The 25,224-nt window shown below is 34.7% G+C and overlaps 2 protein-coding genes and 2 long non-coding RNA genes across 4 annotated transcripts; all 4 read left to right on the top strand.

The window, feature by feature from the left end:
• Window positions 1-6,069: 6,069 nt before the first annotated feature.
• Window positions 6,070-24,494, top strand: LOC109146713 (TMV resistance protein N-like). The gene is made up of 12 exons (XM_019294369.1): window positions 6,070-6,074; window positions 9,572-10,349; window positions 10,473-10,748; window positions 10,884-11,075; window positions 12,176-12,395; window positions 22,105-22,417; window positions 22,699-22,847; window positions 23,343-23,444; window positions 23,535-23,763; window positions 23,906-23,941; window positions 24,029-24,156; window positions 24,255-24,494. Exons 2-6 carry the CDS (start codon window positions 9,888-9,890, stop codon window positions 22,107-22,109), a joined length of 1,155 nt encoding a protein of 384 aa, XP_019149914.1. The 5' UTR covers window positions 6,070-6,074; window positions 9,572-9,887; the 3' UTR covers window positions 22,110-22,417; window positions 22,699-22,847; window positions 23,343-23,444; window positions 23,535-23,763; window positions 23,906-23,941; window positions 24,029-24,156; window positions 24,255-24,494.
• On the top strand, window positions 13,338-21,993 carry LOC109146723. Its single transcript, XR_002048486.1, has 3 exons — window positions 13,338-13,744; window positions 14,765-14,766; window positions 21,983-21,993. It is a non-coding gene; the product is annotated as an uncharacterized LOC109146723 (long non-coding RNA).
• Window positions 13,886-14,601, top strand: LOC109146725. The gene is made up of 3 exons (XR_002048488.1): window positions 13,886-13,968; window positions 14,135-14,301; window positions 14,569-14,601. It is a non-coding gene; the product is annotated as an uncharacterized LOC109146725 (long non-coding RNA).
• Window positions 16,740-19,817, top strand: LOC109146712 (TMV resistance protein N-like). Its single transcript, XM_019294368.1, has 2 exons — window positions 16,740-17,311; window positions 18,934-19,817. The coding sequence occupies exons 1-2, from the start codon at window positions 16,830-16,832 to the stop codon at window positions 19,682-19,684; spliced, it is 1,233 nt and encodes a 410-aa protein (XP_019149913.1). The 5' UTR covers window positions 16,740-16,829; the 3' UTR covers window positions 19,685-19,817.
• Window positions 24,495-25,224: the final 730 nt, after the last annotated feature.

Below are 25,224 nucleotides of genomic sequence, written 5' to 3'. Positions count from 1 at the left end.
CCTGCAACCAAAAAGGTGGTGATTAGCAGAGATGCAGTGTTTGATGAGAATTTCATGCTCCAGCCAAAGAAAGAAGATACACTAGTTGATGGTTCTAGCACAGTAGAAGTGGATATGGATCGTGTACCTTTGAGTGAGAAAGTAGTTAATCCACCTATGATTGAGACTCAAGAAGTTGCAGATTCTACATCTGTAGGAGGTTCGAGTTCAGAAAATTTACAAGATTACAATTTGGCTAGAGATAGACCGAGACGCACCAATGTCAAACCACCTAGTAGGTATGGGTTTGAGGATATGGTTTCTTTTGCACTTCTTGTTTCTAATAATGATCCAGTTACCTTTCAAGAGGCTATTTCTAGCCAGGAGAAAGATAAATGGATGACAGGTATGATTGAGGAGATGGAGTCTTTACATCAGAATCATACTTGGGAGTTAGCTCAACTTCCTCAAGGAAATAAGGCTATAGGGTTCAAGTGGCTCTATAGGAAGAAGCCACCAGTATCAGAAAAAGAAGGGGAAAGGTTTAAGGCTAGGTTGGTTGCGAAGGGGTTTTCTCAACAAAAGGGGATAGATTATGATGAGGTTTTCTCTCCTGTTGTTAGACATACTTCTATCAGATTAGTACTTGCTTTGGTAGCCATTTGGGATTTGCATTTGGAACAAATGGATGTGAAAACTGCTTTTTTACATGGTGATCTAAATGAGCAAATTTACATGAAGCAACCTGAAGGGTTTGTTAAACCCGGAGGTGAGCATCTGGTTTGTCGACTCAAGAGGTCTTTGTATGGGCTGAAACAGGCTCCACGACAGTGGTACAAGCGGTTCGATGCTTACATGATTCAAATTGGCTATACACGTTGTGAGTATGATTGTTGTGTCTATGTTAAAAGCCTTGGTGATGGTTCTTTTATTTTTCTATTACTGTATGTGGATGATATGTTGATTGCTGCTAAGAGTATGAATGATATTACTGCATTGAGAAAGTTTTGTTGGGTCAGGAATTTGATATAAAAGACTTAGGAGTTGCACAGAAAATTCTTGGCATGGAAATTCACAGGGATAGAGGTGCAAGAAAGTTGTGGCTAACTCAACAAATTTATATAGAGAAAATTCTTGACAGGTTTGGGTTGAGTAAGTCTAAACCGGTTAGTACCCCTTTGGCTAATCATTTTAAACTCTCATCCAGTTAGTGTCCTCAAACAGTTAGTGAGATTGAAAATATGGCAAAGGTTCCTTATGCTAGTGCAGTTGGCTGTTTAATGTATGCTATGGTTTGTACTCGACCTGATTTGGCTCATGCTGTTAGTCAAGTTAGTAAGTACATGTCTAAACCTGGGAAGCAGCATTGGGAGGCAGTTAAATGGATTCTCCGGTACTTAAGGGGCACTATGGGGCATGGTATTGTATTTGGGAGTCAACAGAATGAGCATGTACTCATGGGATATGTGGATTCTGATTATGCTGGTGACATGGATAATAGACGTTCTACAACAGGGTATGTTTTTACTTTTGGGGGTGGTCCTGTTTGCTGGAGATCATCAGTTCAGTCTATTGTAGCTTTGTCTACAACTGAAGCAGAATACATGGTTGTGACTAAGGCAGCTAAAGAGGCTTTGTGGCTTTCAGGTTTGATTAAGGAGTTGGGTATTGAGCAAGATGGAGTTTAATTACACTGTGACAATCAAAGTGCCATCTTCTTAGCTAAAAATCAAGTGTACCATGCCAGAACCAAACATATTGATGTAAGGTTTCATAAGGTTAGAGAATTGGTTGTTTCTGGTGAGATTTTGTTGCAGAAAATTCATATAAGTGAGAATGCAGCAGACATGTTGACAAAGGCAGTTACTAGTGACAAGTTCAAACATTGTTTGGACTTGTTGTGTGTTTCCAGATATTAAATGAACATGGTGGTCCTAATCCAGGGAGACTATGAGATGAGTTTTTTCTCCTAAAGGGCTTATTTGCGAAGGTGGAGATGGTTAGATAAGTGTTTTCTCCTAAAGGGCATATTCGCTAAGGTGGAGATTTGTTGAGTTATCTTTTCTCCTAGAGAGCATATTCGCCAAGGTGGAGATTTGTTGTGTTTGTCTCATATAAGGATTAGGAATATGAGTTTGTCTCATATAAGGAATAAGAGTGAAAGGGAGATTATATGCCTATAAATATATTGAATGTATCTCATCACCTGTATCACCATCACAAATAATAAAGAGAATACTTTCACTCCTGTGGATGTAGGCACATTGCCGAACCACGTAAATCTTGTCTTCTTTACTTTCAGCCATTATTATTTTTCTTGTTCTTATTAATCTCAACACAAATCATTTCTTATATTATTCCACTATATAATGACTACATACATTATTACAACTGAAGAATATAAGAAAATATATTTTGTATGTATATCAAAATGTGCATGGTAATAATAATAATAGAAAAGATAACAAATGTTATAACAGTAAGGATATTTTTTGTTCAAAAAATTGTATAGTACAACTTTTATAGCATAATGTATAAAAATAACAGAAAAGAAATGGACATAAATCAAATATATAACAGACTTATTATGTTTTTAAATTAGATACAACGGGAGTATGTCTAAGTAAATTATTAGCTTATATTCTAATGACCTAGTGGTCTAGTGGCACGAACTGTCTCTCCCAAATGAAAGTTCAGTAATACTAAAAAAGAAAATTATTAGCTTACATGAAATATATTTTGAATTTGATAATATAAAGTAGGAAATTTCCTTTGGTTTTAACAATCATTGGTAGGCATTTCACTTTGAAATGTCTAAGTCATCGGTGCTTATCTGCTACATATACAGGCGTTCTCAAAGCTCTTTAACATAAATCTTTAGTTCATAGCTCCAAAGGCAAGCTCTGCTAGAAAATCCAGACAGATAGTATACTCGGATTTCAAGTATGGCATCATCTTCATCATATGCTCGCATGACGTATGATGTTTTCTTGAGTTTTAGGGGGGAGACACGAGGATCATTTTCCGATCATCTCTATGCAGATTTGAGGCGGGCTGGAGTTAACACCTTTCGAGATGATGAATTGATTCGGAGAGGCGAGGATATTTCTGTTGAGCTGTCTAGGGCCATAGAGGAATCGAAGATATCCATCATCGTATTCTCCAAAGACTATGCTAGATCCCGGTGGTGTCTAGATGAGCTTGTGAAGATCATGGAATGTAAACAAAAATTGAATCATATTATTTTTCCCATATTTTACAATGTTGATCCTTCCGAAGTTCGCAAACAAACAAGCACTTTTGGTGATGCATTGAGTCTGCATAGACAACGATTTGGAGATCAAAAAGTTAATGAATGGAAGATGCACTCACTGCAGCTGCTAAGTTGTCTGGATGGGATTTACAAACCATGTCAAATGGGTAATCCTAACTCTTTTGATTTCCTTTTATTTGTTGATATTTATCTGACACACTTACTCATATAGTAAATTCATATTTATCGTAATTATTTTAAAGAAAAATTTAAAAATAATTGAAAAAGAGGAATTTGCATCTTCTAAGTTCTAACTGTGTTTTTTAATTAATTTTTATATGGTATTGGTTATACATAAATATTAATTTTCTGAACTTATTGTTATTGACCAATTATATTTGTTGGTTAATTAATAGAAAATAGTCACAAGTGTCAAATAGGCTCATCTACTACTTCGAAGTGCTCAATTTCCCAATCAACTAAAACGTAATCTAATTGCACACAGTTACCTCTAAAAATTTGTCGATTAGTTTTTTTTTGCAGGTTACCTCCAGGTTGCCACTCCACACTGCTAACATGTAATTTTATTTAAATAAAAATGATGATAATGTGGAATTTACTTCTTAATCTCCAGCGAGAACCCTAGTTCAACTTGCGAAATAATTTCCGTTCTTCAGTTCTTCATAATTTCCGTTCTTCTCGCACATCTTCGCAACTTGTAGTGTTGAATAAATTTTTAAATTTTTAGTTGCCCAGACAAACTCAGCTATATGCTTACAGCTTACAATTTGCTCTTCTCAAGGATATGGCTTACGTCCTCTAATCCCTCTATCCCACTTCATGCGAACTAAAAATAACTTACTTTCATCTCAAAGCTCTATGCAAAATGTTAATTCTTCATTTGTGAGTCATTCTGCTGCTGAGATTAGTGAAAATGGTCAAGCACAGGCTGCTCTACATAGGATCAGAGAAGATGTGCGAAGAACGGAAATTATTAAGAACGGAGATTATGAAGAACTGAAGAACGGAAATTATTTCACACATTGGACTAGGGTTCTCGCGGGAGATTAGGAAGTAAATTCTACATCATCACCATTTTTATTTAAATAAAATTACATGTCAGCAGTGTGGAGTGGCAACCTGGAGGTAACCTGCAAAAAAAGCTAATCGACAAATTTTTAGAGGTAAGTGTGTCCAATTAGATTATGTTTTAGTTGATGGGGGGAATTGAGCACTTCGAAGTAGTAGATGGGCCTATTTGGCACTTGTGCCTAGAAAATATTTAATTTTTGTTTAATGTCTGCTATCGTGTTTCCTATTTAGTTTTTAACTAGTATTTTCATCCTTGCGATGCACGGAATGGATTTGTTATAATATATTAAGAATATTCGGATTGATATACAATTATTTAAATTATAACATCAAATATTATATAGTGCAATTGAAGATATGGTTTGTATCGTTTATGTTTGTTGATGTTATATTATTGTTTGAATTCGAGCAAATAATTGCTCAAATTAATAGCTAATGTGTAGATGTACGCATGCGTGCTGTAACTTTAGAGATTTTATTTATCATTGTTTAGGATTTTTATAAATTGGGCAAATGTGCTCGTTCCCTAGCAATTTAGTTATAGTAATCAATTGCTATCCTAATTCATTTGTATAGAGGATATATTGTTGTCTAGATATATAGACATTTTGACATTTTGAAAAAAAAAAAAAAAACATAATATTATCGATTGTATTTACACATTATTAAAAATCTTTTGGTAGTCGCACCACAATCTTGTTCATCCTCGTCTAGAGCTAACACCTTCAGGCCATCAGGGTGGGTGACTCAGGAGAAAGCCACGTATAATTGTCTGTGATTAAAGACCAGTTTTTTAGCAATAACCCAACGTGAGTTAGTGTTTGGCATGGACTTTTGTTGATAGTCATGGCATATGCAAGCATTAACGGGAATTTTTTACGCTGGAACTTAAAGGGAAATCTCGTATCAGAGGGAGTGAGAGACATTCGGGGGATAAGAACTTTGGTTCCTTCACGTGTCCCATTAATTATTCTTGCTTCGACAATGTGATCTGCCAATCTTGTGATGATGAGCCGCCTCTCGTTACAAAGACCAAGAGAGTGGTCATTGTTCCGCAATAACGTAATAGGTGCACCGATCTTTAATGTCAATGAGTGATTAAGAAGACTCGAAAATCTTAAACTATTTACGAATTCAGGAGTGTGCACTTATGATAGATTTTCACTGTTTGATTCTACCTTACACAAAGAGTCACAACTTAAATATGTTCGTTTTTTTGCAGTATTCATGTCGCACATGTACTGATTAATTTGATCAATGACATCTAAAGTCGACGAGAAGATCGCTCGGTCTTGTAGCTGTGACTCATCAAGCATGCCATATATCGAGCTTGTGAAGGTACTTTCCACTATAGTTGCTACGGGATCGTGTCCACACTTCAACAAAAAATCATGCCGAAATATCGATCTCAAATGAACCGATGTTTACAACCCCTACAATCTCATCTCTGATGTCTGCAATCCATTTTGAAAACCAATCAACTGTCTATCTATCTTTCTCTAAAGATAAGGTCCATAGTCTCAAGTTTTTGGTGAGCTTTAATACCTTGTATTTTGTCCACAGGTATGAAGAATTAATAGTTGCTCCGACAACTACTGGTCTTGTTGCTTTCGGAATAACATATAGGATTTGTCTAAAATCGCTGTCCAAAACTACTGTCTTTCTACCAAAAGTCTAGCTTTTCAGCATTACCCAGCCGTATGGAGAACCTCAATAGATCCCTTGTGGTTTTGTCCAAATCCTCAAAACAGTGTTTGTGCGTCATCAGTGCTTCATCCCTATTATCAATTTGCTCCTTATTATAAGCTCAGCAAGGTCACTGTCTTGCAATATATTGCATGTGGAATCTTTGTTCAAAGAGAGTGGTATAGCAAATATGGAATGCGTCGTCCTACCTCCCAACAAGAGCAAATATGTTATTGCATTGGAAGTAACATTCAGAACAATATTACTGCAACTCCTTATCTTTGATGATAATGTTCTCCACACGAACATCTTACATGTTCCTATGTAACCATACACAAAGAACAATCCACCTCCATTGGAATCAATATCGTCCATCACAGAGTCGTAAACATTCTTTTGCTTGTCAGTCAATTGTATTACCAATGTTTCATGCTATGTCTTCAACGATTCATTGTTATACGTCAACTCTTCGGCTGTCAACATGTTTTCATTCAAACCCATGCTAGTTTTGTCTAGAATTGGGATTTTTGGAAAGTCCTTTAGGCTCTTCCCCCACAAAGATAGCAACTTCTCAAACTCCACCAGAGCAAACTGTTTTTTTATCTGAATCCGATAACATCAACTCTTAAAAGGAAAAAAAATTAGTTTATTTATAAATAATGAAAAACAAATAACAAAGTCAAATAATAGATTGAAGTAAACTAAATGTCATTGGTTCAATATTGAGTTGTGACGGAAAACTATGAATAGGTGATGAAGTAGTCTTTTGGGTGAGTGGATGTGTAAGAGGGTATCCTTACACCGGATATCGTTCTCACAAGGATTGGCAATAGGAGTAGAGCTTTAGGGTTCCAAGCATAAGTTACTAATGCTCCTCATGGTAATCTAGCCAAAACAAAGGGGAGATATGGATATAAACACAATATCAAAAACACACTTTAATGAATACCAATGATAAGAAATTGGAGGTAGATAGGAACTAAAGGTAGGTCAAGATAGTTAAACCAAATTGGAGGCCAAAAGATGATAGATGTCATATAACGATAGGGAAGCCTTTCTCAAGGTCATCCCACACTCCTAGAATATTCAAAGACATTCTCATCACTCATGAATGTCTAAGAGGCATTTCATCAAACACTTGGTGTTCATAACATCACACACTCTCATTTTCTCAAAGGTGAAGTATGGTTGATCAACCCCTTGAGCCTAGACTAGGTTGTCACTCCCTAATCGAGACTCAAATAATCATGTCAATCAACAACATCAAGGTCAAGTCTCAAATTTCACAATATTCATAATCAACAAGGAAATCCATAACAAACACAAGATATAAGATCAAAGCAATAAAACAAGAAAGTAAATTGCAAAGGAATGAAATAAAGAGAAGAAAAACTTATCTATTGAATTTCCCAAAAAAAAAAAAAAAAAAAACTTATCTATTGAAAATGGATATGAAATCTTTGAAATTCAAGATTAAATTCTTCAATCCAAGCTTCCAGAATATTTAAGACCTAAATATAAGTCTAATCTAACCTAAAAATATAAAAGAAAATGAAAGAGAGAAGTTAGGGTTCTAAACCGGTCTGAACCATGTTGAAATGAATGAAAATGAAGTTAAATACAAGTAAAGAACACTGGCCACGGGCGTGGCTGATCCCGTGGCCAGAAATCAGTCTCCACAAGAATGTGGCCACTGGAACGGCCACAGGCGTGGCCAATCCCGTGGCTACTTGTAGGGAGAAATTCTGTGCACCTGCTTTCACTTCTAGGCTATTTTTCACCCCAAAACCTTTGAATTAGCATTTGTGATCTTCATCAAGGTTGTATCCCTTCAAGTTAGCTTTCCAATGACATAAACATCACTTAATTTGGACATTTCTACGCAGAGATATGGCCAAAATAATGAGCATTGGACGATTTGTGTGGGAATTTCAACTTTCTTGCTCTTTTGCTCCACTTTTGACTTTGTTTGTCCAAATGACCAAGACCACTAAACACATCACAATTTGACTCTCCAAGAGGTGTTGCCCTCATCTTCATAGCTTCTCATTGGCTCCCATTGACTCTACATGCATTCGAAATGCCCCAAAAATCATTCAATTCATCTAAATCATCAAGAATTACACATAAACACACAAATGAATCAAATGAGGGACACTTTAGGCAAAATTATAACAAATAACAAGGAAAATAAGCTTAAATGCAAGGTGAAATTATCAACATTTAGACTCTTATCAATAGGAATTTGAATATTGTTGTATTTTTAATATTAAATAGATTGCACAATATAATATTTAATGTTATAATTTATATAATTGTATACTGATTCAAATATTCTTAAAATCCTAGTATTTTCACCCGTGCGTTGCACATTGATTTGTTATAATATTTTAAGAATATTTGAAACAACATACAATTATATGAATTATAACAATAATTATTATATTGTGCAATTGATGAAATGGGCTGGATCGATTATTTCCTTATAAAATTACATAATAATTAATAAGTCATTATTTCTTATAAAATTACGTTATTACGCAAAATTTTACTATATAATATTCAATGTTACAATATATACAAATGTATATCGATCAAAATATTCTTAAAATATTATAACAAATTCATTCTGTGCAACGCACAGGTGAAAATACTAGTTGTAATTATAAAAAAGATAAATCAATGACCCCTGTTTAATTGTAATTATACTAATGTTTGTGTAATTATTATGTTAATTAACATAATAATTATCTGTGCAATTAATTTCTTAATTAAACTCATTAATTTTAGTATATTAGTTGTTTAAATATTATATTGTGTAATCTATTTAATATTAAACTCATTCTATCTCATACGAATTGGAGTAGAGACAGCATAATATTGTTAAATAGGAATATGAATTTTAATATTGTTGTATTGTATTACGAATATGAATTTTAATGTAGAATTGTAGTATGAAATAAGAAAGTAGGAAAAATATATCATATTAGGAACCTTCAAAAAAAAAATCATATTAGGAATTGTATTATACTATTTTACAATATTATGCAAACCTTAATAGTGTATGACTGTTTTGGGCGGGAAGTTAAAATGAAGGATTTTGTTTTTATTAATAGTATAGATTTTGAGTTTTACGCTTTCCTTGTATTTTTTTTTTTAAATCAATGTATAGACAAAGATTATTTTATGCAATAAATTTAAAATTTGATCAGGTATGAGTCAAAGTTCATTGAGGTGATTACTAAAGAAGTGCTACGAGTGTTGAATTTTATGCCCATGAATGTTGCAAAGCATCCTGTTGGAATTGATTCTCATGTTAGAGTAGTACTTGATTTATTACAAACTCAAATAAATGATGGTGTTCGGATGATTGGAATTTTTGGCATGGGTGGTGTTGGGAAATCAACCCTTGCTAAAGCTATATACAATCACTTGATCATGAGTTTTCAAGGGTTTGAAGGTAGTTGCTTTGTTGCAAATATTAGACAAGAAGTTTCTAATAAGGGACACAATGGTCTAATTAGTTTACAAGAGAAACTTCTTCACAAAATACTCAAAGAGAAAGGATTTTGAAATTGATAATGTTGATGAAGGAATAAGTTTGATCAAAGCAAGGCTGCAATCCAAAAGGGTTCTTATTGTTCTTGATGACATAGACCACATAAGTCAATTAGAATCATTAGCAGGTCAACGAAATTGGTTTGGTACAGGTAGTACAATTATAATAACAACTAGAGATGTTCACTTGTTGAGTGAGCTTGGAATACAAGAGAAGTACAAGGTTAAAACATTAAGCATTGATGATTCTTTGAAACTCTTAAGTTGGCATGCTTTTGGTGTTCCTATAGCATTACAGGAGTATACTAAACTATCCAAAATGATAGCAAGGTATACTGGGGGACTTCCATTAGCACTTACAGTTATAGGCTCTCATTTGCGTGGAAGATCGGTGCAAGAGTGGATTGAAGATATTGAGAAATTAAGAAGGAATCCTCATGACGATATTCAAAGAATTCTTGAAATAAGCTATGATGCACTTGATGGTGATACTAAAAACATCTTTCTTGATATTGCTTGTTTTTTTGTTGGGCATGAAAAAAAAGGCACGACTATGATACTGGAAGCTTGTGGTTTTCATGTTGAAAGTGGAATCAGAAGTTTGATAGAAAGATGTTTGTTAACAATAGATGGAGATATAGGATTTAAAAAAGTTGAGATGCATGATTTAGTACGGGATATGGGAAGAGAAATTGTTCGAAAGGAATCTCCAAGAAATCCTGGCAAACAAAGTAGATTGGTGGACCCAAATGTTGTTTTTGATGTTCTACAAGGCAACAAGGTAAAACATTTCCTTTTTACTTGAGTTATTAATCTAGTTCATTTGCTTGTAATACTTAGTTTCATTAAAATTATGAAAGATTTTAGAGTACCTAACATATTGCTACATCAAACACTTTTTTAGGGAACAAAAGCAATTGAAGGGATGATCGTAAACTCTAACATGTTAAAGAATGTGCCTTTGAGTATGGAAGTATTCACAAGGATGGTAAATTTGCGAATACTCATATTAGATGGTCTGCTTCTTAGAGGATCTTTTAAATATTTGTCCAATGAGCTTAGACTTTTAAGGTTGGGTAATTGCTGTTTGAGTCACATACAATTGGATTTTCATTTTGCGAAACTTGTTGAGTTAGACGTAAGCAATAGCAATATCGAAGAATTTCAACCCAATATGCAGGTTAGTATGTCTAATACTTTTTTTTTTTTTAAAAGAAGTATGTCTAATACTTAATTATTTTAACATTGCATATTTTCTAAGAACTTCAACTAAAAAATAGAAATGCATTAAAACCTCTCTATTTTATTTTAACAGAATTTTGTATGCTTGAGGATGTTAAATCTCAATTATTGTGAACAACTTAAGAGTACACCAGACTTTACTGGGGCACAAAGTCTTCAGGAAATATCCTTCTTTCATTGTTCAAATTTGGCGAATGTGCACCCATCAATTGGAAATTTGGAAAGGCTTGTTGGGTTAAATTTGTCGAGATGCAAGAAATTGAAGGTGCTTCCAAGTAGCATTTGCAAGTTAAAATCACTTGAAGTTTTAGATTTAGATTATTGTGAAAACCTGAGGGAGCTTCCAATTGACATTGGAAAATTAGAGCAACTAAGAAGATTAGATGCTTTAAATACTAGTATCTCACATTTACCCATTTCTTTGGGATGTTTGACAAATCTGGAGTCCCTAGACCTGGGAAACCCTGTTGGTGTAGTTCTTGATTTTTTTCCATCTCCAGTTCCGAGTTTATGCCCATTGGAATTTCTGACTGCGAAATTCAACAAATCGCAGCTAGTAAATCTTCCAATTGCTCTTGGGAGTTTGACCTCATTAACACATTTAGAGTTATCAAGAATTTGGTATCTTGAAAGCCTATCGTTGGACCTTTGCCATCTCTCCAATTTGAAATCGCTCACTTTCTTACATTTGCAAAATCTTAGATCACTTTTAAAACTTCCACCTAGTTTGGAGTGTCTTAGTGCAATACATTGTGAGTCCTTAGAAAAAATAGTAGATATATCAAACTTGAGAGGACTTGAATGGTTGACTATTATGGAATGCCAAAGTTTGGTTGAGCCTTCAGGCTTAGAGAGTCTTGAATCCTTACGAGTTCTTATGATAGCACATGGCAAAGCTCTGACTATCCCTTATAATTATTTGCATGAATGCCTACAAATTGCTCTTGGAAGTTTGACCTCATTGGAATCTTTAGATTTATCGGGGTGTGGTTATCATCTTCAAAGCCTACCCTTCAGCCTTTCTCATCTTTTTAATTTGAAACGTCTCAAATTGGATGATTGGAAAAATCTAAGAGCATTGCTACAACTTCCTCTTAGTTTGGAGTATTTCTCAGCAAATAATTGTGTGTCATTGGAAAAAATAGAAAACTTGAAAAGACTGAGTGGGTTGTATATTTCCAATTGCAAAAGTTTGGTTGAGCTTCCAAGATGGGAGAGTCTTGAATCTGTTGAGATAACAAATTGCAGTGGTTTGAGGATTCCTTCAGTTCAAAATTGGTTCCAGGTTAGTTAAGTTATGTTCCTTTCCCTCATTTTGTCTGATTGATGGTAATGGTTTTGATATTTGATTGTATAATGATGTAGGCACGTTCTGAAGGTAATACTGTCCAGATTTTGCTTCAAGTCCGGGAATATTCTGTACATTGGTATATTCCAAAACTTTTGGGGCATACACCCATTAACATCTTTAATAGTTGTTTTTATGGTAACGAGGAGTTTGATGGAGTTGGTGTTAGAGTGAGAAGCATAACCACTGGTGCTTGGATCGTAAAGGAACCTCAGAAATATATTAAGTTTAAAAAGTATGAAAGAATTGAAATAGATGTGGGAACAATTAGGGGGATTGGAGAAGTATTGGAGGTGTATGCTCATTTCCATCCACCTCTACAGAAGAAGATGCTGCTGCTTTGTTTATTTGAAATACATAGAAACTCAGATGGAGAAGTTCGTTTCTTTCCATCCACAAGAGGCTTCGTAGAAATTGAAATTGATGATGATGATGATGATGATGGAACAACAGAAAATGAAATTAGAATAATGGCGATACAAGAAAGTGATGATTCTTCAACAAGTAGAAGTAGTGTAGAAGAAGAAGAGCAGAAGAATTATGGTTGGAGAAGAAGATTTTGCAGCAGCATTATTCCCGAGTTTCTCCTTAAGTGTTTTTGTTGGCCGGGATGAGAGTGGATGCAGATCAGATTACCATCCTCTGATCTGACTACTGGCAGCTAGCTAGTTTTGTTTGGGGATTCCATTCCTTCAATTATATTGAAAAGTGACATGCATATGGTTCAAGGTTAGTTACTTAGTCTGTATCACTGCACTTTGTCTCTGATATGATAGATCAGATGATTTATTTTGGTGTGTTAATTCATATTATTATTATTATAGTAGGTAGTTAGCTTAGGTTGTAATAATACTTAGAATAGATATTAACTGTATGTATGTTATATTAATTCCATAATGTAATGTAGGCATGATAGCTCATAAGATGATATATATATATATAGTTTCTAGATTTTGCTGCTTCAACTGGCCAGCCGGTTTGAATACTGCACTTTGTGTCTGATAGATGATTTTACGGGTTCGTATAGTATTTGATCCTATTTATCTTGTTTTTATATATGCATGCTTAAAATTAATTAATATAGTGATCATGTCCAAAACGTGCAGCTTTTAATTTATTTTATTTGTTTTGTTTGTGTGGATATATAGGTAGAAGAGTTCTACTACATGTACTCCCCAATCTTACTCCCTAAATTTTACCTGATGTGGCGGATTCTGATAAGTTGGAGTATAAGTTGGGATTACAAAATGGGAGTACGTACATGTAGTATTTTCCTAGGTACAAACAGAAGAAGAAGCAGAAGCAGAAGAAGCTTTTGGACGAAATGGCTGCTATATATCGTTCAAGGGATTGGTTTCTTCAGCCAATTCTTTTGACTCAAAGAAACACTGCATCTTTACTTGCAGATATTTCTCAGGTTTGGGGCTGTTTCCGATCTAAATTCGTTCTCTTTCATTATTCCTTGAATTAAAAATGGGTTTTGATTTGTTTTGTTTAAATTTGTTATCTTGCTTAGTTTGCAAAATGCTATCTTTGTTTTTGTCCTTATTTTATCAAACTGGAATCTCTGAATTTGTTGTTTATGGGTAAAAATAGATTGTGTTTCATTAGTTATATATTCAGCCTGTTTAATTTAATAGTATTGTCTCCAGCTTTAATTTATAAATTTTATGTGATTAGATTAGATTAGATTGATCGAATTCTCTACTCATTTGTTGTTTATCCACGTAACTATGGTTTCATTCCAAGGACCAGAGAGCAGCTATTGATGAACACCGTGTTTCATTCAAAAAGAGCAACGTTCAGCAAGGTTTCATTCCACGTTCGGTTTTATTGGAATATATTGATATCTTAAATTCCTTATGAACAAAAAAAAAAAAAAAAAAAAGTCTTACGTTAAGTGAGACAATTGGATATGCGATGGATGGTGGATAACCATATCCAGTGTTAAAATTCTCATATTCCATTCCTTGCAGTGGTTATGCTGTTGCAGTCCCTGTGTATAATTGAGTTGATTTTTCGGGTGATTGGGGGCGATGCGATCCCCTCCATAGAATATTGTAATGCTGCTGCTGATTTGTGTTGTACTGTACTCGTCATCAAACAGGTTTTCGTGGCATGAACTAAACTCAACAAGCTCCAAGTAAGCATTCACAACCTCTACTGATGTTATTAGTTTATTTTAAAGGTCTCAAAGTTAAACTCTTGGGTTTTCGATCGCAGTGGGAGTTTAGACTTGGCGGCCGTGCATTTTGGTTCCCACTTGGCTGATACACTTCCAATACTAATCGATCAACTACTGTATTAGTGCTTACAGGTTCTTATTTTTTGAATTTGTGTTCTTCATAATTTGTTTATCAGTTTCATCAACCTTCCTTCTTTATGATTTGAAATGCTTGGATTTTTTCAGGCACTTGAGAGTTTCTTTCTTGCTAAGGTGTCAACAGACTTTCTTCATCCAATCTGATGGGGAAGTCATGGTCAGCTTTTTTGTCATTTTGTTAAAAAAATTAATTGATTTATTACATCTACATTTTACTAGTTACCTTTAGGTAATCGACTATTATTTGATTTAATTAAATAAGTCAACAAGTTAATGTGTTTAGTTGTAACTTATTAAAATTCAGAGGTCTAATTATATTTTTTTACATAAAGTTTAAGAGGTCTATTTAACCATTTTTCTTTTAATTTTTTTTTTTTGTTATTTTTAATATTTAAAATTAATTTATAATTTTCCCTGCTTCTTTCTTGGTGCGGTGGCATCAACAATTCTATCTGTTCTTGGTTCCTTTGGATGAAAACCCCCACAAAAGAAGAGAGCTAGGCATGTCTTCAAAATGAGAATCTTTGACATACCTCCTTCCTTAGTGATAGGATAGAAGTGGTGTTAGCAAACAGAGCTTTCGTTAAACTACTCGTGTACGTGTTCGGTAAGCGTTCGTTTATGTTCGTTTATTAAGATAAACGAACATTAACAAACAAAATTTAGAGCTCGGTTTATAAACGAACAGAGTATGAACAGTTGTAAGTTCGTTTGCTAAGAGATCGTGAACAAGCTCATTTGTGTTCATTTAATAATGTTCGCGAATAAACTCGTTTAGTGTTCGTTTCATAATGTTCGTGAACAAGCTCGTTTGTGTTCATTTAATGTTTGTTTGTATTCTCTTTGTAGTTGTGTTACTTGTTTGGTTATTTTTCATGAACATATATTATTTCTTGTTCACGAACAAATTGTGACCATGAACATGTTCATATATTTGGTTATTAAGCATTCACGGACGTGTGTATGAACATGAACGAACATGTTCGTGAACGTGTTCGTTAATGTTAACGAACACGTTCGTGAACATGTTCGCGAACGTTAACAAACACTAACGAACGCTTAACAAACGAACACGAACATGATTTTCAAAAACCTTAACAAACGAACACAAACATAAACGCGGTTTGGGGGTTCGCTGTCTATCATCAATTCAGGACGCTTGCTCGGGTGATGTGGAGGAACGTTTGTCTGCCCATGCACGGATGAAGGCGGTTTGGGGGTTCGCTGTCTATCATCAATTCAGGACGCTTGCTCGGCAAAGCTCCACTTCAACTGGTTGTAGGCTTATGCTATCGCCTCGAAGCATCATTAGTATTGGAAGCAGAAGCACTTGCATTGCAGTGTGTCATTCGATGGCGTGATACAGTTGTCATGCGGCCTCTAGAGGTTGAGGCGGATTCTCTCACGCTAGTCAGGTTTGTGTCCTCTCCGGGAGTGATGATCCCGCGGAGGATAAGGGAAGTTGTGCTTTACATTCGCTCTTGCCTCTCGGATTGGGGGTCCTCAATCCGACACGTCTTTCGGGAGGCTAATCAGGTGGCAGATGCACTGGCGGAGGAGGGCTTTGCCGCCGCCTCTCCGAAGATTTTTCTTTCTCTTGATACTATGCCTGTAAAATCCAAATTAGGTTTGATGTATGACCTTAAGAGGTTTTGCTTATCACTGGGCTATTCACCGGCAAAAAGGTTCTGTTGCTCAAAAAAAAAAAAAAACAAAAAAACAAAAAGGTCTAGCCACATTCTTCATCATTGCTTTTAATTAATTGCTTTATGTTGAAAAGTTTTTAGTACTAGCCCCACTCTCCACTATGTTAATTTTGTTGGAAGCTAGGTGACATTGTGATAATGACAATATGTTGTATATTATAGTAGATTTTTTATTTTATTTATTTTTTTTTAAAAAAAAGTAATTTAGTTTTACATTTTTACTACATGGTATTATATAAAAATTTGAATAAAAATAATTCATATTACATAACTATTTGAATTATGTAAATTTTAAAATTAATTTATATTCATTCTTCCAAAAGGTTGAATCCCAACCCGACAAAGCAGGATGTAAAGATGTAAATCATGGTAACTCAACTGAGCACAAGGAAAAAAGCATGAGCACTTAACATGATTGATGGTAAATAGGTGGGGTCTAGAAAAAGGATGCATTATTATGTAGAATTATTGGGTTGGTACGGTGTAGTGGGAAATTATTAAGAAGACCAATTAAGTAATCGCTGCTGATCTGCTACTATACACGCGTTTTCAAAGTTCTTTAACACAAATCTTTACTTCATAGCTCCAAAGGCAAGCTGATACAAAATCCAGACAGATAGTATACTCAGATTTCAATCGAGTATGGCATCATCATCTTCTCCATCGTATGCTCGCATGACATATGATGTTTTCTTGAGTTTTAGGGGTGAGACGCGAGGATCCTTTTCTGATCATCTCTATGCAGATTTGAAGCGAGCTGGGGTTAACATCTTCCGGGATGATGAATCAATCCGGAGAGGCGAGGATATTTCTGTTGAGCTATCTAGAGCCATAGAAGAGTCAATGATATCCATCATCGTATTCTCCAAAGACTATGCCGGATCCAGATGGTGTCTGAATGAGCTTGTGAAGATCATGGAGTGTAAACAAAAGTTGAATCAGATTGTTTATCCCATATTTTACCATGTTGATCCTTCAGAGGTTCGTAAACATACAAGCACCTTTGGTGATGCATTAACTCTACACAAACACCGATTTGGGGATCAAAAAGTCAATGAGTGGAAAGATGCACTCACTATAGCTGCTAACTTGTCTGGATGGGATTTGCAAACCATGCCAAATGGGTAATCCTAACTCTTTTGATTTCCTTTTATTTGATTATATTTGCCTGCTGACACACTTACTCATATAGTAAATTCATATTTATGGTAATTTTTTTAAAGAAAAATTTTAAAAATAATTGAAAGAGAAAAATTTGAATCTTCTAACTGTGCTTTTTAATTAATTTTTAAAAGTAGTAATTGTTGACTAATTTTGTTGTCTTAAATTATTGACAAAAATATAAATTTTAATCTCGGTCAAACTGGAAGAATCAAAGACCAAGATAAAGTGAGAATATAAGTTCCCGTTAATTAAGAAATCACATTCTTATGCGGACTAAAGATAAAGGATCTCTTGTAAGGTTATATAAAGATATCCAACCAACAAGGAAAGAAATGCATTCAATTCCGATCCCTATCTTATGTACTAAGACCCGAGAAGAGAGAATTTCACTTAGGAGTTAGGAGAAATATTAAAGTGAGGTTTTAATAGAGAGAGATAGTGATATCTACATTTTATTGTGTAAAATTGTTCCGAAATTCTGTACTTTGAAATTGTGGTCATAATGGATTCAAGCTTTTTCTCAACAAGAAGTGCCTGATTAGGTATTAGTGTTCTAAACAATTACACCCCTCACAAATTTTCAGTATTAATTTATGATTGATTATATAAAAAAAAAAGTATTAAACTTTTTGAACTTATAGTAATTGACGATCGTATTTTCTAATGAGTAGTTGTATTAGTGATGGAATTTTTTGTCACAAAAGAACGTTTTAGTGACGGTAAATACACCATCACTATATGCTTATTAATGATGGTATCATATCCCGTCACTATTTGTTTTTATCCTCGGAAGAAATAACGACGGGTGGTAACGGTAAATTTTCCGTCATTAAAAGTCTTTTATGATGGTTTTTTATTTTTTTAGTGATGGTTTTACCTCTAACTAATGAACAATTTTTTGTAGTGCGAATTGTATTTGTTGGTAACAATATTTAATTAATAGAAAATATTTAAAAATCTCTTAGTAAATTTTGTCTGCAAAATATAATTTACTAGATTCTTAACATAATCTGTATTTGAAAATCTAATTTATGTTGAATTTTAATTTGTACCCATGGATCTAATCTGTATTGAATTATTGATATACAGTTCAATATTTTAAAGATGGAAAATTCTTTCACACTTTTAGCCTATAAGTATGCATGCATCATATATAACAAATAAATATAAACATGTAATTCAATTATTAGCTCAACTTTTTAATGTTATTATTAGCTTAACTTTTTAATTTAAACTGAAAATATCATTCAATTTGGTATTAGAACCAACCCATGTAAAAAGCCATGACTCAAATCACCATATTATCCAACAATAAAAATAAATTATGGTCCACTTGTTGCTAATTCAACTATTAGCTTAACCTTTTAGTCAAGAAAGAGAACACATTTTTAAATTATTATTGCGATGGATTATTAATTGGTCGTAGTCTACGATTTAATTGGTAGAATAGTGTTTTAATTAATGTCTGCTGTCGTGTTTTCAATTTGGTTTCTTAATTGTGTTTTTCACCTTTTTTTTTTTTTGTTTTGTTTTTTAAATCAATATATAGACAGATTAATGCAATAAATTTAAATCTGATTAGGTATGAGTCAAAATTCATTGAGATTATTACTGAAGAAGTGCTACGAGTGTTGAATTTTATGCCCATGAATGTTGCAAAGCATCCCGTTGGAATTGATTCTCTTGTTGGAGATGTACTTCATTTATTACAAATGCAAACAAATGATGGTGTTCGGATGATGGGAATTTTTGGTATGGGTGGTGTCGGAAAATCAACCCTTGCTAAAGCCATATACAATCACTTGATCATGAGTTTTCAAGGGTTTGAAGGTAGTTGCTTTGTTGCAAATATTAGACAAGAAGTTTCTAATAAGGGACGACACAGTGGTCTAGTTGGTTTACAAGAGAAACTTCTTCACAAAACACTCAAACGAAAGAACTTTGAAATTGATAATGTTGATGAAGGAATAAGTTTGATCAAAGCAAGGCTGCAATCCAAAAGGGTTCTTATTGTGCTTGATGACATAGACCACATAAGTCAATTAGACTCATTAGCAGGTCAGCGAAATTGGTTTGGTTCAGGTAGTACAATTATAATAACAACTAGAGATGTTCACTTGTTGAGTGAGCTTGGAACACAAGAGAAGTACAAGGTTAAAACATTAAGCATTGATGATTCTTTGCAACTCTTAAGTTGCCATGTTTTTGGTGTTCCTACAACATTAGAGGAGTATACTGAAATATCCAAAACGATAGCAAGTTATACTGGGGGACTTCCATTAGCACTTACGATTATAGGTTCTCATTTGCGTGGACGATTGGTGCAAGAGTGAATCGAAGATGTTGAGAAATTAAGAAGGAATCCTCATGACGATATTCAAACAATTCTTGAATTAAGTTATGATGCACTTGATGGTGATACTAAAAACATCTTTCTTGATATTGTTTGTTTTTTTGTTGGGCATGGCAAAAAAAACACTGTTATGATATTGGAAGCTTGTGGTTTTCATGCTGAAAGTGGAATCAGAAGTTTGATAGAAAGATGTTTGTTAACAATAAATGGATTTAAAATGCTTGAGATGCATGATTTAGTACAGGATATGGGAAGAGAAATTGTTCGAAAGGAATCTCCAAGAAATCTTGGCGAACGAAGTAGATTGGTGGACCCAAATGATGTTTTTGATGTTCTACAAGGCAACAAGGTAAAACATTCCCTTTGTACTTGAGTTATTATAATCTAGTTCATTTGCTTGTAATACTTAGTTTTATTAAAAATATGAAAGATTTTACAGTATCTAACATATTGCTACATCAAACACTTTTTAGGGCACAAAAGCAATTGAAGGGGTGATCGTAAACTCTAACATGTTTAAGAATGTGCCTTTGAGTACGGAAGTATTCACAAAGATGGTAAATTTGCGAATACTCATTTTAGATGGTGTTCTTCTTAGAGGATCTTTTAAATTTTTGTCCAATGAGCTTAGGCTTTTAAGATTGCGTAATTGCCGTTTGAGTCACATACAATCGGATTTTCATTGTGCGAAACTTGTTGAGTTAGACTTGAGCAAAAGCAATATCGAAGAATTTCAACCGAATATGCAGGTTAGTATGTCTAATACTTGATTAGTTTAACAGTGTATATTTGCAAAGAACTTTGACTAAAAAATAGCAATGCATTAAAACCTCTTTATTTTATTTTAACAGCATTTTGTATGCTTGAGGATGTTAAAGCTCGATGATTGTGAACAACTTAAGAGTACACCAGACTTTACTGGAGCAGAAAGTCTTCAGGAAATATCCTTCGGAGGTTGTTCAAACTTGGCGAATGTGCACTCATCAATTGGAAGTTTGGAAAGGCTTGTTGAGTTACATTTTTGGGGTTGCGAGAAATTGGAGGGGCTTCCAAGTAGCATTTGCAAGTTAAAATCTCTTGAGCAGTTAGTTTTACGTGGTTGCAAGAATCTGAGGGAGCTTCCAATTGAGATTGGAAAATTAGAGCAGCTAAGAATACTAAATGCTATAAAAACTGGTATCTCACATTTACCCATTTCATTGGGATGTTTGAGAAATCTGGAGGACCTATTTCTGGGAGAGCCTGTGGGTTCAGTAGCTGTTGATTTTTTTCCATCTTCAGCTGCAAATTTATGCTCATTGGAAACTCTGATTGTGAGTTTGAACAAATCACAGCAGCAAGTAAATCTTCCAATTGCTCTTGGGAGTTTGACCTCATTGACATGTTTAGTGTTATCAGGAATTTGGTTTCTTGAAAGCCTATCGTTGGACCTTTGTCATCTCTCCAATTTGAGAAATCTCGACCTCGGGAATTTGCAAAATCTTAGAGGACTTTTAAGACTTCCACCTAGTTTGGAGGATCTTAGTGCACATGATTGTGAGTCATTAGAAAAAATTACAGATATATCCAACTTAAGAAGACTTGAAAGTTTGTATATTGTACACTGCAAAAGTTTGGTTGAGCTTTCAGGCTTAGAGAGTCTTGAATCCTTACGAAAGCTTACGATAGCACAGCACAAAGCTCTAACTATCCCTTATAACTATTTGCAAGAATGCCTACAAATAATCGCTGTTGGAAGTTTTACCTCATTGGAATATTTAGATTTATGGGGGTGTGGCTCTCATCTTCAAAGCCTACCCTTCAGCCTTTCTCAACTTTCTAATTTGAAAAGTCTCATATTGAATGATTGGAAAAATCTAAGAGCTTTGCTACAACTTCCTCTTAGTTTGGAGCGTCTCTTTGCAAAAAATTGTGTGTCATTGGAAAAAATAGAAAACTTGAAAAGACTGAAAGAGTTGGTAATTCCCAATTGCAAAAGTTTGGTTGAGCTTCCAAGATGGGAGAGTCTTGAATTTGTTGATATAACAAATTGCAGCGGTTTGAGCATTCCTTCGGTTGAAAATTGGTTCCAGGTTAGTTAAGTTATGTTCCCCTCCCTCATCTTTGTCTAATTTGGTTATATAATAATAATAATAATAATAATAATAATAATAATAATAATAATGTAGGCACGTTCTGAAGGTAATACTGTCCAGATTTCGCTTTATGTTGGCAGAGGTTATGTACGTTGCATTATTCCAATACTTTTGAGGCATGCAGACTTTGAGATCATTAACAGTGATTATAATGGTAATGAGGAGTTTGATGGAGTTGGTGTTAGTGTGAGAAGCAAAAGCAGTGGTGCTTGGATCGTAAAGCAGGAACCTCAGAAATATATTAAGTTTAAAAAGTATGAGGAAATTTAATTTGAGGTGGGAACAAGGATTGGAGAAGTATTGGAGGTGTATGCTCATTTCCATCCTCTGCAGAAGAAGATGCTGCTTTGTTTATTTGAAATACATAGAAACTCGGATGGAGAAGTGCGTTTCTTTCCATCAACAAAAGGCTTCGTAGAAATTGAAATTGAAGATGATGGAACAACAAAAAATGATGATTCTTCAACAAGTAGTAGTGTAGAAGAAGAAGAGCAGAATTATGGTTGGAGCAGCATTTTCGGGAGTTTCTCCTAAAGTGTTTTTGTTGGGATGAAGGAAGATAGTACATACGGTTCAAGGTTAGTTAGTTATGTTTTAATTTGGTGTGTTTATACGTAGTATTATATTATATTATTATTATTATCTAGATTTTGCATGGTGCTTCAACTGGGCCGGCTTGAATACTGCAATTTTCCAATACCTTTAATTTGGGGTATGTATGTATGTATGTAATGGAACCTCAGCTTGGATCGTTATATTAATATCATTATTATATTGTGTTATATTATTTATTTTGTTGGTTTAGAGGCCAGCTTTTAATTTATTTTATTTAATTTGCTTTGTTTGTATGGATATATAGGTGCAAACAGAAGAAGAAGCAGACGCAAAAGAAGCGTTTGGACAAAATGACTTCTATATATCTTTCAAGGGATTGGGGCCTTAGCTGCTGTTTCTTCAGCCAATATAATTATTTTGACTCAAAGAAACACCACATCTTTTCTTTCTCAGGTTTGGGGCTATTTCCGATCTTAATTCGTTCTCTTTCCTTGAATTAACAATGAGTTTTGATTTGTTTTGTTTAAATTTGTTATCTTGCTTAATTTGCAAAATGCTATCTTTGTTTTTGTCCTTATTTTATCAAACTAGAATCTCTGAATTTGCTGTTTATTGGTAAAAGTAGATTGTGTTTCATTAGTTATATTCAGCCTCTTTAATAGTAGAGTGACTAAATTTGTATGAATTTTATATGATTAAAAAGTCGTACATGGCTTTTGAGTGCTTACCTAAGGTCGTTATCAGTTTGCCTTTTTACTTATTCCATTACTTCTGCCTCAATTCTGATCCTTTTGTGAGGAAAAAGTTTCCATAGTCAATCTTTCTTTTTCCTAGCCTTTCTCTTTTTCTTTTTTTTTTTTCTTCATGTTTTTGAGTTTATAAACATATTTTACTTTTCATTGGTATGGTGATTTTAAAGGTCACTAAATGAATATTCATATATTGCAGGTAATTCAAACAAAGAGTGTCTGTCTTTGGATTCAGAATGATGGAACAATTCCGTATCCATTTTCTGCCATCAATGGTGCATACAATATCTGATCCCCCTTGGTATCTACATCTGTTCTCTTCGCAAATCAGCCTTTTATTCTTGCCCAGGCCTTTCTTGAGGCGTACCTGATTGTCTTCTCAAACTTGCAGGTCTTCTTCTTCTTCTTCTTCTCTCTGTACCTCAGAACTCTGGCCTCTCTGTCCATTTGAGTAAGCTGCATGTGGAGGCATCTGAATTGGAGGTCAATTGTCCCTTTTGAGGGTCTTCAGGTCTTGAGTGGGAGATTGAGGAATGCATAATCAAGGTAGACTGGAACAACACCAACATCCATGGAAAAAATGGAAACCTGTTCACCCAAAATCAAAATATACCTGTCAGGTTTTTTGAGATTTAAGCATCATAATTAGTCTTTAGGGAGTTGATTTTCCCGTGATTGGGGACGATGCGATCCCCTCCATAGCTCATATTATTCTGAGGAACAGAGTAATGTTTGTGGTGTACTGTATTTGTGATCAAACAGGTTTTGGTGGCATGAACTAAACTCAGCAAGCTCCAAGTAAGCATCCACAACCTCTACTCATCTTATTACTTTATTTTAAAGCTCTCAAAGTTTAACTCTTGGGTTTTCGCATTGGGAGTTTAGACTTGGCGGCCATGCATTTTGGTTCCCACTTGGCTGATACACTTCCAATACTAATCGATCAACTACTGTATTACTGCATCTGAGAATTGATGAGGATCGGAAGTTGGGGAGTATAGTATAGCTTACAGGTTCTTACTTTTGAATTTGTGTCGTCCTTCATAATTTGTTATCAGTTTCATCAACCATCCTCCTTTATAAGTGGATTTGAAATGCTTGTTTTTTGCAGGCACTTGAGAGTTTCTTTCCTGCTAAGGTGCCACAGGGATATTGTTATAAGATCTTGCGGAACTACAAAAAGTTCCATTGTAAGGCCCACGGGAAGCTGAGTATATTTTGAGGTCTCAACAATGATTAGATCGCACAAGTATTGGAAGTGCATGTAGTTTGGAGAACGGAGTAGGAGAAGGCACAATAGAACAGAAGATAGATAATGTTGCAGCATATATATATTTGGGAGTTTTTTTTTTTTTTTTTTTTTTTTTTTTTTTTTGGTAAAAGCATTTTTTTTTATTAAACAACGGAAATAGAATGTCTTACAATTGATGGTCCAAAAGTGACCATAAAACATACTGAGCCCTTTTGGGCCTATAATAATCTAAAGAATCTAAATAAGGAATGGACTCAAGCCCTAACAGACCAGGCCTTAATGAACCCAAGCCCATAGGCCAGTTCAAAAGAATAATAAGTGAAGAGAATAAATAAATAAAAGAGGATGTTGAGATAGAGACGCAGAATCCCCCTATCGGCGTCACCAATTTTTGCAAAATTCAGCAGCACACCAGTTGTTTCTATGATAATAGTCTGTACCTGCGTGCCACCATGTCGCACCACCACAAAGTTGCAATGCCGCGACTCTGCACCACAATGCAACGATGCAACAGCGCCAACACGGCTGCATCGCTTCACGTCCACGTCTCGTCTAGAGCTATTGGCTGACCACGTTAGGCCATATTGTAAGATATCCAGCAGCGTAACGACTGCTGCAAGGCTATCTCACAGGGACAGAAATCTACAACAACAGCTGCCCAACTTATCCGCACAAGGCACCACAAGACGGGCACACAGGCCTAAAACAGCTCCGCTAACGATATAAGAAAGGATAAACAAGCGAATAAAAAAGCGGCTCGCAGGCCAAAAAATATACAAGCACGCAGGTCAAACAAACACATGCCAACCAATAGCAACGATCCTCCCCA

The sequence above is a fragment of the Ipomoea nil genome, unplaced genomic scaffold (genome assembly GCF_001879475.1).
Source record: "Ipomoea nil cultivar Tokyo-kokei standard unplaced genomic scaffold, Asagao_1.1 scaffold1936, whole genome shotgun sequence".
Classification (NCBI taxonomy): Eukaryota; Viridiplantae; Streptophyta; class Magnoliopsida; order Solanales; family Convolvulaceae; genus Ipomoea; species Ipomoea nil.
This window is presented reverse-complemented; position numbering and strand designations above follow the sequence as displayed.